The sequence below is a fragment of the Talpa europaea genome, assembly GCF_964194135.1.
Source record: "Talpa europaea genome assembly, chromosome: 12".
NCBI classification, from domain to species: domain Eukaryota; kingdom Metazoa; phylum Chordata; class Mammalia; order Eulipotyphla; family Talpidae; genus Talpa; species Talpa europaea.
Window position 1 is genome coordinate 94,387,697 of NC_140079.1, and position 15,466 is coordinate 94,403,162.

The 15,466-nt window shown below is 45.3% G+C and overlaps 1 protein-coding gene across 1 annotated transcript in view; it reads left to right on the top strand.

Annotated features, from left to right (window-relative positions):
• The window catches only part of PDXDC1 (pyridoxal dependent decarboxylase domain containing 1), a gene marked incomplete at both ends in the record, with an annotated part of 37,873 nt that extends 22,938 nt beyond the window's left edge, over nt 1-14,935 (top strand). The window contains 15 exons of the mRNA XM_084251331.1: nt 2,023-2,107; nt 3,019-3,067; nt 3,540-3,641; nt 4,489-4,614; nt 6,810-6,860; nt 8,202-8,265; nt 9,086-9,174; nt 10,031-10,136; nt 10,680-10,851; nt 11,486-11,604; nt 11,872-11,993; nt 12,901-12,993; nt 13,076-13,172; nt 14,117-14,221; nt 14,676-14,935. Of these exons, the coding sequence (XP_084107457.1) occupies nt 2,023-2,107; nt 3,019-3,067; nt 3,540-3,641; nt 4,489-4,614; nt 6,810-6,860; nt 8,202-8,265; nt 9,086-9,174; nt 10,031-10,136; nt 10,680-10,851; nt 11,486-11,604; nt 11,872-11,993; nt 12,901-12,993; nt 13,076-13,172; nt 14,117-14,221; nt 14,676-14,935 (1,640 nt within the window). The remainder of the gene's footprint in view (nt 1-2,022; nt 2,108-3,018; nt 3,068-3,539; nt 3,642-4,488; nt 4,615-6,809; nt 6,861-8,201; nt 8,266-9,085; nt 9,175-10,030; nt 10,137-10,679; nt 10,852-11,485; nt 11,605-11,871; nt 11,994-12,900; nt 12,994-13,075; nt 13,173-14,116; nt 14,222-14,675) is intronic.
• Nucleotides 14,936-15,466: the final 531 nt, after the last annotated feature.

Genomic DNA, 15,466 nt, shown 5'->3' on the forward strand with positions numbered 1-15,466 from the left:
GATAGCCAAAATAATTTTGAATAAGAGCATAATTAATTGGATACCCTATCTGATTTTTAGCCTTACATAAAACTATAAATAATCAAAAATATGTGATTAATTGAAGAGAGTATAGACTTCAGAAATAGAATCACACCATATATGTTCACTTGATTTTTTTCTTTACAAAAATGCCAAGTTAATTCAAAGGGCAAGGGGTAGGTCTCTTTCACCACTGACCCTACAGCAGTCAGATCTACTTCTGGGAAAAAATTTGAACTTTAACCTTTGCATCACTCTGTTTGCAAAAATTAACTATAAATTGTTCATACACCCCAAAATAAGAGCTAAAACAAAAAGTTTAGAAAAAAATATTTATAACCTTAGGTCAGGCAAAGATTTAGGTCAGGCAAAAGACATAAAGGTCAGGCAAAAGACATAAACCATAGTTGAACTTTATCAAAAATTAAAAGCTTTTGCTGTTCAAAAGACCCCGGTTAAGAAAATGAAAAGGCAAGACCCAGACTGGGAGAAAATATCTGCAAAAAACACTTTCTGACACAAGACTGTATCCAGAATACATAAAGAAGTCTTACAAGTCAATAATAAAGAAACGCAATTTTTAAAATGAGCAACAGTTTGAAAGACAATTTGCCCCAAAAAAAGAGGTGGTGTCTGCTAACTAGAACTTAACATAGTTGGGAGAATTTGTGACTCCACATTTTATTTAAGCTCTATAAAGTGGAGTCTGCCCAAGGCCTCCCCGGTGGTGCAGCGGGTTGAGCGCAGCACTATGAAGCTGTCCACAGCCTCTGCAGCACGAGTTTGATTATCGGCCAGCCAGGGAGAAACCCACATGGCACAGCAGACCTTTCCTGTCTTGCCCGCTGCTCCCCTCAGCAGTGTATTTCGGTCTGTCTGCCTGTTCTGCTCCCCAATCTGTCTCTGTTGAATCCTCTCACCCTCCTGCATTTCTGGCCTATGCCCCAGTTCTTGAATAAAATAAATCTTAAAAAAAAAAAAAAAAAAAAAAGAGGGATCTGCCCAGTAAATCTGTGTTATAAGCACATTCCCAAAGGGATGGGTTAGTAATACATGGAAACTGACTTTGTAATGCATAGTCTATATTAAAATAACCTCTCAGCTTGGGTTAAAAAAAAAATTCATTTATGTATTTTTTATAAAGGACACACCAAAATAAAAATAAACCAGAAAGTGACAGAAAGAGTAGAAAAGGAGTTCTTAGGCAAATGCTAATAAAACCAAATTGCTGTAGTGTGAGATTATAAAATAGACTTTATCTTAATATAATTTATAATGTAATTCATTGTTACAATTCATATCTAAGAGAATGAATGTTATGAATGTGTATGAACATAACTTCAAAATATATGAAGGAATACTAAAGGGAAAACTGGTTGACAATAAGTTGATTCGCCCATAGTCTCAGTGGGAGACATGAATATATTTGCCATGAATTAACAGATCAAGTACATAGAAAATAAGTATTGGGCCTCCCTGGTGGCGCAGCTGTTGAGCGCTGGGTTGCAAAGCTGCCCGCAGCCTCTGCAGCGCTGATTTGATCCCCGGCTGCTCCCCAGCCACCAGAGGAGGGTCCCGCATGGCGCGCAGACCTCTCCTGCCGCCCGCTGCTCCCCTCAGCAGTGTACTTTGGTTCTTCTGCCTGCTTTGCTCCCCACTCTGGCTCTGGTGAATTCTCTCACCTTCCCGCGCTTCTGACTGTACCCAGTGTTTGTATAAATAAATAAATAAAATCTTTAAAAAAGAAACTTTATTTAAAAAAAAAGTAGAGGATTTAAATAATACAACTAACATGCTTGATTTTATAGATATGAGAATATACACTCTTCAAAACTTAAATAATCAACTTGCAAAAATTGATTTTAAACCACTCCATGAAAGAAATCACAATACAATGGGGATGTAGTATTACTTCCCTTATAGGAAGCTAGTGGATATTAAGGGCTTTTATCATGGTGTAAAGACTCAAAATATTTTTCCTTTTGCTGTTTTTTATCCTAGGAACTGCAGCAGTAGGACACACAGATAAGATTGGACGTTTGAAAGAACTCTGTGAGCAGTACGGCATATGGCTCCACGTGGAGGGGTGCGTAGAGGCGAGCTCAGACTGCTGTGTCAGGCCTGCTCCCGTGTTCACAAGGAATAACATCCAGGCTCCCCTTTGTGGTGACATTGATCTGGTATCACCGCACTTTGGGTGGCATTTTCTACAATAACTCAAATTGAATTAAGCAAAAGATTTTTATTGACTCACACAACTCAGACCAGTGTTAGCACTGGCTTGAGGCACGATGTCAACGCCCCTGTCTTCTCCCTTCCCCTGACCACTTGGCCTGAGGTCCTCGGTGTTGGCCCCATTGTAGATAGACTTCCCTGGGACGGTGCACAGTAGCTGCAGCAACTCCAGCCTTCTTTCCAGGTTCAAGTTCAGTGGGGCAGGAGTCCCAGCAGAAGTCTCAAACTGAACCCAGTCACTGTGGCCAGGGACATGTAATACTTTGATGGTTTAGGTTATTTGCCCACCTCTGGAGCAGGTGCGGTGTCTCCTCCACCCAAAGCTTGTGGTCTGATAGAGGAGACTGGGTGGTTTCCCAGAAGGTTGTTGGAATGCTGCTCAGAGAAGAGGGGGGAGAGGATGCAGGGCTGCCAAAGTAGCCCATACCCAGCACATCAGAAAGGTCAGTTTCTTTTTTATTTTATCCCTCTAGGAAAGACTGATGACTGGAATATAATAGCTGTGAAAGATATGAAATAGGATATCCATTATTCCAAAGAAGGAGACATCCCCTGTAACATTTCAATTAAATGCATTTTCATGGTTTTCCTGATATTTGTACATGCCACATTTTTTGTGGTTGTTATAAAAGCTTATAACAGTTCAAAGACATTTAAATGTCAGCTTGTGACTGCACAGCCTTTAAAAAAAAAAAAAAGTGCATGCTTAGTGAATTAGCAGCAGTAAATAATTAGTTCTTAGATCGGTGTTTTTTCTTCCAGTGTGAATCTGGCAACATTGGCTCTAGGTTATGTCTCCTCGTCAGTGCTGGTATGTTGTTGATTTACTAAATACTGTTTTTTTTTTTTTCGGTTTTGTTTTGAAGGTTTATTTATTTATGCATTTATTTATTTATGCATGCCTATATCCCTCTGGGGTTATAGGCCAGAGGTGCGGGGGCTGAGAGGATTCACCAGAGACAGAGTGGGGAACAGAACAGGCAAATTGACTGAAGTACTCTGCTTGAGGGGAGCAGCGGGCGAGGCAGGAGAAGTCTGCTGTGCCATGTGGGTAGCTCTCTGGCCAGCTGGAGATCAAACTCGTGCTACAGTGGCTGCGGACAGCTTCATAGGTTGTGTCTTAACCCCTTGCACCACCAGGGAGGCCCTAATATTGTATTTTTAAGAAGGAATTTAGGTCACTCAACCCCTGATGGTTTTCATGGTTTTCATTATGTATGAAGGAAGGTGTCGGGCTTAGCCTATTCTGAGAGTCTAACAGGAAGTTGTTCTCTTTTTCGCAGGCCGCAACCAAATGTGATAGCATGACATTGACTCCTGGTCCGTGGCTGGGCTTGCCAGCTGTTCCTGCAGTTACCCTTTATAAACACGACGATCCTGCCTTGGTAAGTTCCCTCCATGCCCTGTGGGGAATGGTTAATAATCATTATTAGGTCTGGGGGTAAAGTATGAAAACACCAGGGGGAAAGTGAAAGATTTCTTTAATGTTACTTTTATGACTTTTTCTTCTCAGAAACATTTTTTAACCTAAATGAAACTATGCCACATATATACATTTCTTATTTTGTCCTCCCCATACTTCCCCATCTGTACAAAGAACATTCTGTGACATAATATTCTGTCACTTACATGTTACACTTTATTTAACAATTCTCCTTTTGTGAACTTTTAAATTTGTTTTTAAATTTTTGTTATTGAAATAAAGTGCATCTTTCTGTGTTTCAAACTTTCCTTAGAATAGGTATCCAGAAGTGGACTGAATCAGTTTAGTTAAAGCTCTTACCCACATTGTCTGAAAGGATTGTAACATTTTTTTAAAGCATAGGGGTGGTCTTGATAGTGGGTCATTTAGTGATAGCCATGTGCAAAATTAAGCTTTAAGTGAGTCTTGCTAAAACAGATAATGTCTTGCTCAGTTGGTAGTGAGCAGGTATTTGGGAATGCTCAGACAGCCTCAGAAGGGGCTACCTCTTGAGTGACTAAGAGGGTCTGGAGTGTGACCCATCTCACCCTGACTTCACATCTTAGACATGAACCCTTACACAAAGCAGGGTTGCTGAGCTACATTGCCTGTCATAATTACCTCATGGAATAGTTGGCTGATCAAATGAAAGCCAGCCGAGAGCCTGGCATGTCATATGACACATAATAAGTGTGTGCAGGTGGTAACTAGTTCATTCTGCTCTGTGATTTCATTGCCTTTGGTCAATAAACCCATATTGGCTCTTTTAGACTTTAGTAGCCGGTCTTACATCAAATAAGCCAGCAGACAAACTCCGTGCCCTGCCACTGTGGTTGGCTTTACAGTACTTGGGACTCGATGGGATTGTGGAGAGAATAAAGCATGCCTGTCAGCTGGTAAGTAGAAGCCTGAAGTATTAATGTCATAGATGTGTCTGGGCAAAACCAGAGACAACAAGTATTTCACCGATTTGCCCACTATCCACCGCCTTGTTGTGGTACCCTGTGTGTATACATTTCTTGTTCCAAGTTCTGGGGTTTCCCAGCATTTGTTTCCGAATGAAATTCTGTTAAAATGAATACCAGTGTCAGCACAGGATAAGAAAGAAGTCACAAGACAACGGCCAATGAGTGGGGCAGGCTCAGAAAGGTGGGTGACTGTTCCACCTCACTCACTGACTCTTGAGGGTGAAGAGTGATAATGCTCAGGGGGACTCTGGGGAGGGGGTATGTATGTTTAATACCAGCTGCTTGGGTTCTGAATGGCAAGGCTCTAGGGAAAATTCTAGTTCTCTTTCCATTTGAGTTATGCTAATTGTGAAAAATATATAATTTTGCTGCAGTTTAGAAGGCCAAAAAAAGTCATATTTATGTAGTCTGAAAGCTGAATTCTAAATGTCTATCTTAAAGACATGATGTTTCTACCTTTGTTTTCTTATCAGGAAAATAACAGTAATGCTATTATGGAAGATGGTTATGAGCACTTAATGAGTTCATACACATAAAGCTCTTACCCTAGAGCCTAATTGTATAGTAATGTATGCAGATAGCTTTAAAAATAAATCTTTGTTTTAAATGTATTCTTGGGGAATTGGCACGTCCTCAGGTGTCATTTTTATATTTAAGAAAATTAGTATTTTTACATAGTAGTAGCCCTCCCTTGGTTCATAATGTTAGGCTAGCTCATTCTGTCATTATTTCATCTAATAAAATAGAACCATTCTAAATGAAGTAGTTCTATTTTTACATTAAGTAATTGTAAGATTTATGTTCAGTATGTTTACAAAAGCACCATAATTTTAAAAATTTTTCTCACTGAGCTGTTGGCTGTCATCTTGAGGTTTGGTTTTTCAGAAGAAGCCTCTATTGCCCTAGTAACTTAGTCAATTTGGGAAGGTTTGGACACTCAAGGGAGTTTTCAATTCCCCTTTGCTTATGGAGTGCAGGAAAATAATGATGACATTAACTAACAAGCCCTTGAGGTCACCACAGCTCTGGCATCTTCCTGCAAGCAAACACCATAGCTGATCTCAAATACTCCTGAGGAGCTGAATGATTCCTGTGCTGACTCACTAAGGGCACATGTTACATTGCGTGGAAACTGAGTCGATGTGTGGTTATCTTTCTCCATTCATGCCTAGTGCGTCCTAGTCACATGTTCCTGGGGAACAGAAGTCTGTACCCTCCACCCCTCTCTCTTCTTCCTCCTCATCGTCCTCTTCAGCTTCATGGGAAGCAGGTACTGAGTGTTTACTCAGTGCCCGGCATAAGGAAGCCCTGTGTGTGGGTGTCTCATTGGATGCTCACAACTTCACTAGAATGTAAGGTCTACTGATAACAACATGCAAAGAATTGGTTTTCAGAAGGGACTTTCCAGTGTCCAATGCTCAATAACCATGGAGTTAATATACTTCAACCCTACCGGGTTGATACAAATCAATGATGAGAGCTTGGGTTGAGATCATCAATATTTGATGATGGTGCTGATGATAGTGGTCATCGCACTGCATTCTAGATTCTTTCTAGGCACTTAACATGTACCAACTATTTTCATCTCAGCAGCCCTGGCAGCTGGATGCTCTCCTCCCCATTTTATAGTCGAGGGCACAGAAACACAGAGCAGCCAACTAACTTACCTCAAGTCATAGCTAGTCAGTGCCAGATTAAGTAACTGGTACTCCAGGTGAGGATGGCAGAGTCAGATTTTAAACCTCGTATGATTCCTCCAGACCCGGGTGCCTAATCAACTCAACCTTGTTGTGCCCTCATTCAACATCAGATGCTGTGCCTTGCATACATTTGCACTCGGTAGTTGTTGAATAAATGACTTCTTTGCTAAGCTGACAAATTCATGGCTCATTAGTAAAAGCTTTTCTTGAATCACTTAATTGTAATGTAATTTAATGAAAAGATTGGGGAAGATTTTCAGATGTTGAAATGAAAAAATTGACAACTTAGAAATCACCAAGTCACAGGTGACTTCATCTGCCTGAGGTCCTTGTTGCCAGCCCTGCAGAGCCCCCGTGAGAAGCGCTTCTTAATGTGTGGTGTGGATCTGATGAAATGACATGAGCTGTGTGTGTCATTTGCAGAGTCAGCGGTTGCAAGAAAGTTTGAAGAAAGTGAACCACATCAAAATCTTGGTATAGTATATAATTTGATCTGTTTTTGAAGTAAATAACTTCTAACTTAAATAACTTAGAGTAATTTTCTCCAGATGTGATGCATTCCAGTGGCGTTGCGGCAGGTCCAGCAAGGCCACATTCTTCGGAAGAGAATATGCGTGAACTGATGACCTTATTCGGCAGTTGGCATAAACTTTAGAAATCTGCACTGTGTACTGTTTGAAGCCCCCACAGTGCTTCTCTTACGGTCTTTCTGTACTTTTATTCTGTTCCACAGCCCTGTATAGTATTTCTTACACTGGTAACTGCGACCATAAAAAACTCAAAGACGTAGAATTTGGTTGCTTTTATTTCTGTTTCCTTATTGGTCTTACTCCCTTACATACCTCTAACTTTAAAAGTACTAGTAGATTTGTTTGTGGCTAGGAAAGTTGAAGGAGATAATAGGTGTGAAAGCATAGGAATACATCATGTTGAGCAGAATCACATCCACATGGTCCTTTGAAGTTATTAGAGAACTGGCAGCAACTACTTGCTGCCTTTCCAAGTTTGCATTTCCTGTTGTGTCCCTCAGAGTGAGTCATCACACAAAGTCTTGGAAAATGGGTTTTATGTCTAGAATTATAGGGCTCCACTCTCCCCTGCCAAACCACAGTCTGTCGAGGGCATTGCCACTCCCTTTGTGCCCTGACCCAAGCTGCAGCTGCACGCTGGTTCAGTGGGAGCATGAACTAGATACTGACTTGTCTTGGCACATGGAGCGTTCTTCTCTGCTCTGAACCCATTGCTGCAGCTAGTTGTCTGACGCCTGTCCTGAGTGTCAGTACTGCTCCAGCGATTCAGAAAATAAAGATTCCACTCAAAAGTGGTTATCTGCATTGCCAGCAAGACTTGCATCCTGCTCTGGGAGTTGTACAAGGTGAAAGTCAAGTGCTTGTTCTCTTTCTCTGTCGGTATGAAGTTCCAGTCAATCCTGTTTGAGTTAGCTTAATTCCCGGATATTTGAAAGCTTGGATGTTAACACTGATTCTACTTAGAGTTTTTCCTTACCTTTTTGATCTTTGATATTAGGCTTGTGGTTATCCATTATTATTAAAATTTCCTCCTGTTTTAAAATTTCACTGTACCAGTGTCAATCACCACAATTTAACAATGTGTTCTAGAGAGTGGATTATAATTATTTTCTAAGAATTTCATTGAACCCTTCCTTGACTTTTATTTCTTTAGCAACTGAAATTAGCCTGTGGACTTATTTGTGTTTATTAAGAAAATACCACATGTCTATCCTACTTTCAAACTCAGTTTCATTATGGAGGCATTTGGTGATGTCACGTGGTAATACCAAGTTCTATTTTTCAGGTGGAAGATGAGCTCAGTTCTCCAGTGGTGGTGTTCAGATTTTTCCAAGAATTACCAGGCTCAAGTAGGTGATTTTAAAAAGAGGGTTGTTTTTGAATTAAAATTCAAAAGAGTGTTTTGAATTTTAAACCATTACATATAGTCCAAAATATTTTTATTGCTAAAAATCTTCAGTCATCACTTCAGAAAAATAATCTTAACCAGAACTCCAGACCTAAATGCCTTAGCATTTTGCAGATAGTTTCCTAGGATTAAGCCAAGGACTTCCAAACACCAGTCCCTGAACTATGGCTGGGATGATAAGAGCCCCTTGAAAACAGGTATTTTGAGGCCCTATTTCTGGACATTTTGATTCAGTAGGTTGAACCCAAGAATCTCTGTTTTTAAAGAATGTCCCAAGTACCACCAGCCAAATCCGGGGCACTGTTACTCTTCATGGACAGCCATGGTCCTCCCCTCAACTGATGTCTCACTTCTGTACATTCCACACATCCCTTTCCAGACCATTCTTCGCATGGCAGTTAGAGCAAGCATTCCAAGTGGAGGTCTGTCACGTCCCTGCCCAGAACCTTTGGGTGTTTCACCTAAATGGAATCACAGTATCTGTCCTTTCAGGACTGGCTTGCTTCGCGTGGCATGATCCCCTCCAGATCCATTCCTGTGTTGCTTAGGACAGGTTGTTCTTCCTTTCTAAGGCTGAATAATACCCCATTGTATGTATGTGCCACATTTTATTTATTCATTGTAAAACATACCCTTGAATTCTGTAACATTTGAAATTTTTGCTCCTGGGTTAATAGGGAATCTAATGGGGTTGGATGGGTGTGTATTTTAGGTAGCTGTGTTTTGGGGAGTTGAAACCTTTTTCTGTGTTTCAGTGTCAGATCCAGGGCTTAAAGCTTTCCCAGTGCCCAACATGGCTCCCTCAGCAGTGGGCCGGGAGAGACACGGCTGTGATGCACTCAATCGCTGGGTAAGAACAGGATTCGTGAGCTCTCCTCCCCTCCAAGATTGGGGTCATGCACGATCATGGGGCAGCCTCCCGTGGGGGCTCTGGGCTTCATCCTGGGCTTCTGTTCTTAGTGCAGCTGCCGCCTCCCATACTGCAGCCCCTGGCCATTCCTTACAGGTGACTAGTCCTTGCCGCAGTGGAAGGCCGTACGGCATACACAGCGCACGCAGGTTGTGTAGTGATGTCAGAGGACACATCAGCCAGCCCCCAGGACACCTCTGGCTGCTCTTGATGTGGATCAAGGGCTATGCTCTGGCTGCCTTTGACACTGAAAGTTTAGCTTTAGGACTCTAAAGTATGTTCTAAACAATGCAAGGATGTTCAGCACAGCAGTGGCAGTCCTAGCAAAACGCTGGATGTGCCCCCAAGGGGTTCGTGAATAAGCTATCTGTGCGGTGAGGTTCAGTCAGTACAAATCACGCAGCCGGATGTGTATGGCAGAAGGCAAATGGTCATCGTCAGGCAGTTGACAAACAGTTAGTTGCCCCAGCACACCTGTTGGTGTCAGGCTTGGTGAGGTCAGTCAAACACACGCCTACTCAGGCGAGGGAGTCACCAGGTGTCAGCAGTGGGTGCTTCTAAGTGGTGGATTGGGGTGATTTTTGTTTCATTCTTTTAGTTTACCTGTATTTCCTGAATTTTCTATAGTGAACTTGTATATGTTAGTAAGGAAGAAAGTGTAAAGTTTACTGTTTTTAAAAAGAAGCTGCTGTAGTGTTCACAGAGAATGAAAAGATTAAAAACATTAGCCCTCAAGTTGCCTCTTGGGTTAGGGTGGGTCTGAAGACTTCGGGTCCCTGTGTGCCCTTCCGTGCAGCTGGGGGAGCAGCTGAAACAGCTGGTGCCCGCGAGCGGCCTCACCGTCATGGACCTGGAGGCAGAGGGCGTGTGCCTGCGGTTCAGCCCCTTGATGACGGCAGCGGGTAAGTCTGGGGTTGCTCTCGCTTCTGTCTTCGAGCAGCCCAGAGGCTGAGGGCTTTCCCTTCTGATACTCTATTTCTCCTTAGAGAGGCTTTGTCTTTCTTTTGGACTGTGTTTAGATAATTTGCCTGACCTTAAGGCGCTGGCCCTCAGAAGTGACTTGATTCTGTCATCACAGCCACGCTGTCCTTCCTGCCATGCGCCCACCAGCGGCCTTCTCTTTCTCTCCATCATGCTGGCGTAGGGCGAGAACTGTGGTTGTCCTGCGTGTGTGATCTGTGGCAGGCTATGGACACCTTGACTGACGCAGTCTTTATGAGATTTTGAATTCAAGTCTTATCATGTATTAAACCCAAGGGGCTAGTTCTCCTTGCCGTATAAGAAGAAACTGCCAGCCCAGCTGCCAGCTGTTGTAGCTCCTCAGCTCCCACGGCGTGGCTGCACCTAGCACCTTTTAGCCTTTCTGGTGTTGGAAGTGGAGCGCCGCCCTCTCGTTTTCCTGTCAGCATTTAAGGATTTCTCTAACGCTCTGTGAATGGTTTCAGTTTTAGGGACTCGGGGAGAGGATGTGGACCAGCTGGCTGCCTGCATCCAGAGCAAGCTGCCTGTGCTGACGTGCACGCTGCAGCTGCGAGAGGAATTCAAGCGGGACGTGATGGCAACGGCCGGCCTCTTATACGTTGATGATCCCAACTGGCCTGGCATAGGGGTTGTCAGGTACGGTCAAGGGTTGCCTCGCGATGCCAGTTTCTTTGTTGTGTAAAGAACAAAGGCAGGTCATGTTGTGAATCAGCTTAGAAATCTAAGATGAATACAGTCCATGGACCCAGCAAAACTCCAGCCAGATGTGCTGGGCATTTACAGAACGCATGGCTGCAGGCGGTGTGGCCCCCGGTGGCTCACTCAGTGAGACAGGAGTCACTGAATGTTCTCTGTTTTGTGCCAGCTCACAAGTTAGAGGAGTTGTGTACCGGTACATGGCTGACATGGGTACTGTCCACAGTATAGAGAGAATCACGACTCTAGGAAAGAGAACCCAGCTCCCCAAGGGAACAGCCCCTCTGTTCTCGCCAGCGGAGTGCATGCAGTCCGCCCACACTGCTTTCCAGCCCCTGGAAGGAAGAAGGAAATGTCCTTTCTCATACGAATGGTGTGACTTTCAGACCTGGCCTCTCTAACTTTCCTGGACCTGACACTTAGGCTCGTCCTGTGACATTCTCGACAGTTTTCCATCCTGAGACACTCGAGGGCTCCTCCCTCAGCTTCGGTCATCTCCAGCTTGATCCTGTGTCTGAAGAGAGAGTTGGCTGATCTTTTAGATTGAGATACTGTTGTTTGCTATTGTTTATAGGTACGAACATGCTAATGATGATAAGAACAGTTTGAAATTAGATCCAGAAGGGGAAAAAATCCATGCTGGACTCCTGAAAAAGTTAAATGAACTGGAATCTGATCTTACATTCAAAATGGGTAATTACTGTTTTTTAAGTTGTGAACTTCGGAAGGACATTTCCTGTGAGTGGGTTCTGTCTCTTTGGAGGAAACATTGCTTTGATTCTTTCTTGATGAGGTACCTGCCATCCCCTCTGCAGCCGTGTGGGCTCCCCTGTCTCATCAGAACCACCTTCCTCACCCTGGGGAGGCTCCTTTGTGTACCTCATGCTGTTGTGCAGGGGAGAGGCCCTCTGACTCACAGCAGGACCTGAGAACCACGTCAGTCTGTGTTTCTTCCCACAGGCCCTGAGTATAAAAGCATGAAGAGCTGTATTTACATTGGCATGGCGAGTGACGACGTAGACGTTTCTGAACTAGTGGAGACTATTGCAGTTACAGCCCGAGAAATTGAGGAAAACTCAAGGGTCTGTAAAACTAACTAACCAGCATCTCATGCCTTTTCTGGGTGTTGCCTGGGCAGCTTGCAGGGGCACAGGGAAAGATGTTACCCTCAGAAATGAGTGTTATTTACTCTTTCCCAGAAGATGTTGAAATACTTCTTGTGCGCTAGGCAGTGTGGGGGCATCGGGAGTGCCCGGTGGATTGGACACAGCTCGTGCCCTCAGTGAACTCACTAGCCAGTCAGGGAGGAGCTCCATGTAGCCAGTGCTGTAGGAAAGGCTGTCCGAGAAGGTGGGCGTGGTGAGCACTCAGGCAGACACACCCATGGACCTTCCTGATGATCGCTGCATCCTGAGGCTAAATAAAGATGTGTCCAATAACAGAATTTTCCACCAGTGACAGACCTGCTTTTGTCGGCCAGTTGGCATAGAGGATCAGGCGGCAAACGAGGTATTTGAGTTGCTAGTGCTCACTCAGAAGAGGGACCAAAGCAAGACTGAGCTGAGAGGAGAAACATGTCATGGATTTCGCTCTGGGTTGGGGTGGGGAAGTTTGAAATGAGGCCAAGGGAGCCAGTTTTATTCGTTCTTAGACTTCTTGAAGCTTCTTCTGAACTTGATGATATTGCTTCTCATTCCAATTCCATAGATGTTGAGAGCAGTGTGTCTATTTTCTGTGGAGAGAACATCCAGATCACAGCAGTAGTTTCTCCCTGCTGTCTCCTGGCAGCTGGGGCGGGTCAGCGAGCGACGCTTGCCTAGGCCTCCTTGAGCGTTTTCTCCTCTTCCGTTTGATTGTCTGGTGTTTCCGAGCACCAAATTCCGCCACTAGCATACTTCTGAAAGAGTTCCCGTGATGTGTGACTAGTCAGGCCTTCTGGTCCCCTGGAAAGAGGTTGAGGCAGGTAATGCCCTCTTTGTCTTAACACAGCTTCTGGAAAATATGACCGAAGTCGTTCGGAAAGGAATTCAGGAAGCTCAGGTTCAGCTGCAGAAGGCAAACGAGGAGCGCCTCCTGGAAGAGGTGAGGCAGCGGATGGGGTGCACCTGGGCGTGCAGGGGAGGGGCCGGGCAGGAGGGTCTCGAGCAGTGGTTCTGTCTTTCAGGGGGTGTTGCGGCAGATCCCTGTTGTAGGCTCCGTGTTGAATTGGTTTTCTCCAGTACAAGCTTCACAAAAGGGAAGAACCTTTAACTTAACGGCAGGTAGGACTCACTAGCCTCCCCCTGCACTCCCCGATCTCATTTACCTTGAGCGTTCTGAGCAGAGGCCCTTTTGTCCCCCACACATCTCATGCCAAGAAGACTTGTCCACGTCCCTTACCTGGTCACGGGGTACCGTGCCCATGCCGGGAGTCTGGCTGAGGAGATGTGATTTGTCTGCCGCGACCGTCGTCGTCTTTCTGCTGTGCCAACAGCTGACCTCGCGTGAAAGCAGACTCCTCCTCCGGAATCCACGGAGAGCCCACGCTCTCGGCTGTTCAGATTCTCAGGACCACGTGCCTTGGGCATTTGGGTTCAATATTAATATTCCTTGACCTCCCAGTGTGTTTGCCGCAAAGCAACCCAGAGGACTGCTCAGGGAAAGGGAAGTCAGAAGACCGTCGTCCACAGCACTGGGCCGTTTTATTTCAAACCGGGCAGTCAGCACTTGCTGGGCTTTGGGGGGATGGTTTCCAACTGCACAGCTCCTCCTTCCTGATCTTCAGGGACCTATTCCCTGAGCCTGGGCCCTTCAGTCCCCCCCAGGAAGCCATGACCACATTGCATTTGACAGCAAGACGTCATCTGACTTTCAGTCTGCCAAGCCTCAGCCTTTAGCCAAGAGGCGTCCGTTCCTTGTTGCCAAAGTACATCTCCCACTGGGGCCTGCTCCCCCGACAGGCTTGGGCCACACGCTGGCGGAGTGTTGGCACATGTACACAGGCTACCTGGGGAGACAAGGAGCAACCACCCCAGCAGGGCTAGGCCTCATGGGCACAGCTGGGACAAGGCAGCCTCCAGTTCCTGGCACCTGGTTTCAGGATACCCAAGTCTCAGCAGTCCATGTGAAGCAGAGGAGGCTTAGAGTGAGCAAGGTTGAGTGGGGGCCTCTCCCATGGCAGCCTGTGCCAACAGCTTCCCCCTAACATCTCTCCTTTCCCCGGCAGGCTCTCTGGAGTCCACGGAACACACGTATATCTACAAAGCTCAAGGTACAGGCGTGACGCCACCACCGACCCCCTCAGGCACGCGCACTAAGCAGAGGCTTCCAGGTACCTTACATCATGTTTGAGCTCATTAACACTGAAGAAGTAGCTTGTATTTCTCTTGGGGAAATAGACCTGTGCATCACGTACCCGCCTCTGCGGTCTTCTTGGTCCCGTTTCTCCTCAGACCTGCTATCACTGCCCCTGTCCTTCTGATAGCTGTTCCAGTAGCCTTGGAACAGAGCCTTGGAGAGATGCATCTGCCGCACTCCAAGGGAGCAGAAGGGTCTGGAGAGAAGGTGTCGTGTCTAACTGGTGTGCTTTTCCTGCCAGTTAACCTCAAAAGTTACCGGCCTCGGGAGTGTTAGTGTCACAACTTGCTTTTCTCTCTTCATCACTTTTAAATGCTTCAGAGCCAGTAACTCCAGGGATTTCTGCTGAAGCATTCCTTGTTGCCCAGAAGCTGGGGCTGCTGGTGTGTTTCATGAAACTTCTGGTACTTCACCCCTTCTTTCTGTAGGCCAGAAGCCCTTTAAAAAGCCCTTACGAGGTTCCGCCGACGCTCTGAGTGAGACCAGCTCAGTCAGCCACATTGAAGACCTGGAGAAGGAGCACCTGTCTGGGGGGCCGGAGCAAGATGCCCTGGAAGCCAACGGCTCCGAGCCACACCCAGGGACTCCCACCACGCAGGAAGCAGAGCAGACTGGGGCCCTCCCAAATGGGGCCCAGCACCCAGAAGATGACCACCCACAGGTAGAAGAACTGGAGAGCTTAAGATAAGATTCAGTGTTGGTTTGAGACTGTACTGAATACTGTTTCAGGGAAGATGTGGTTATACCGAGAATGTGAACTGTGCCACATGCTAATTCGAGAAATTAGTATTTGTGCTTAACTGGGATTTTTGCACAAAGATATGCCTGAAAGCCAGGGTGTGCAGGAGGGCAACTGACTTGTCTAATTTTATGGGATGTAGAACCATCAACAACTATTGTGACTGTCTACCCAGCTATAGTAACATATTTCCCCCATGTTTACCATAAACACTTTTATTCACAAAGAATTCACTTAAAATTTCAAGTGCTTGCCACTTGAAACACCTGCTGTTATCTTTTTAAATGTAAGCGTAAGACATTAGTTTGCACATGGTGACTTTTTGGTAAGACAGCTTTCCGCAGAACTCTCCGGGCTCTCTGCTTGCTGCTGCAGGGTGAGGCAGGCGGCCCCCTTGGCTGCCTACCCTAGTTGTTTAATCAGGTTGCAATAGAGAACTGGACTGCGTTAGACTCGAAGGAGAATGGGTTTCGAGGGGAC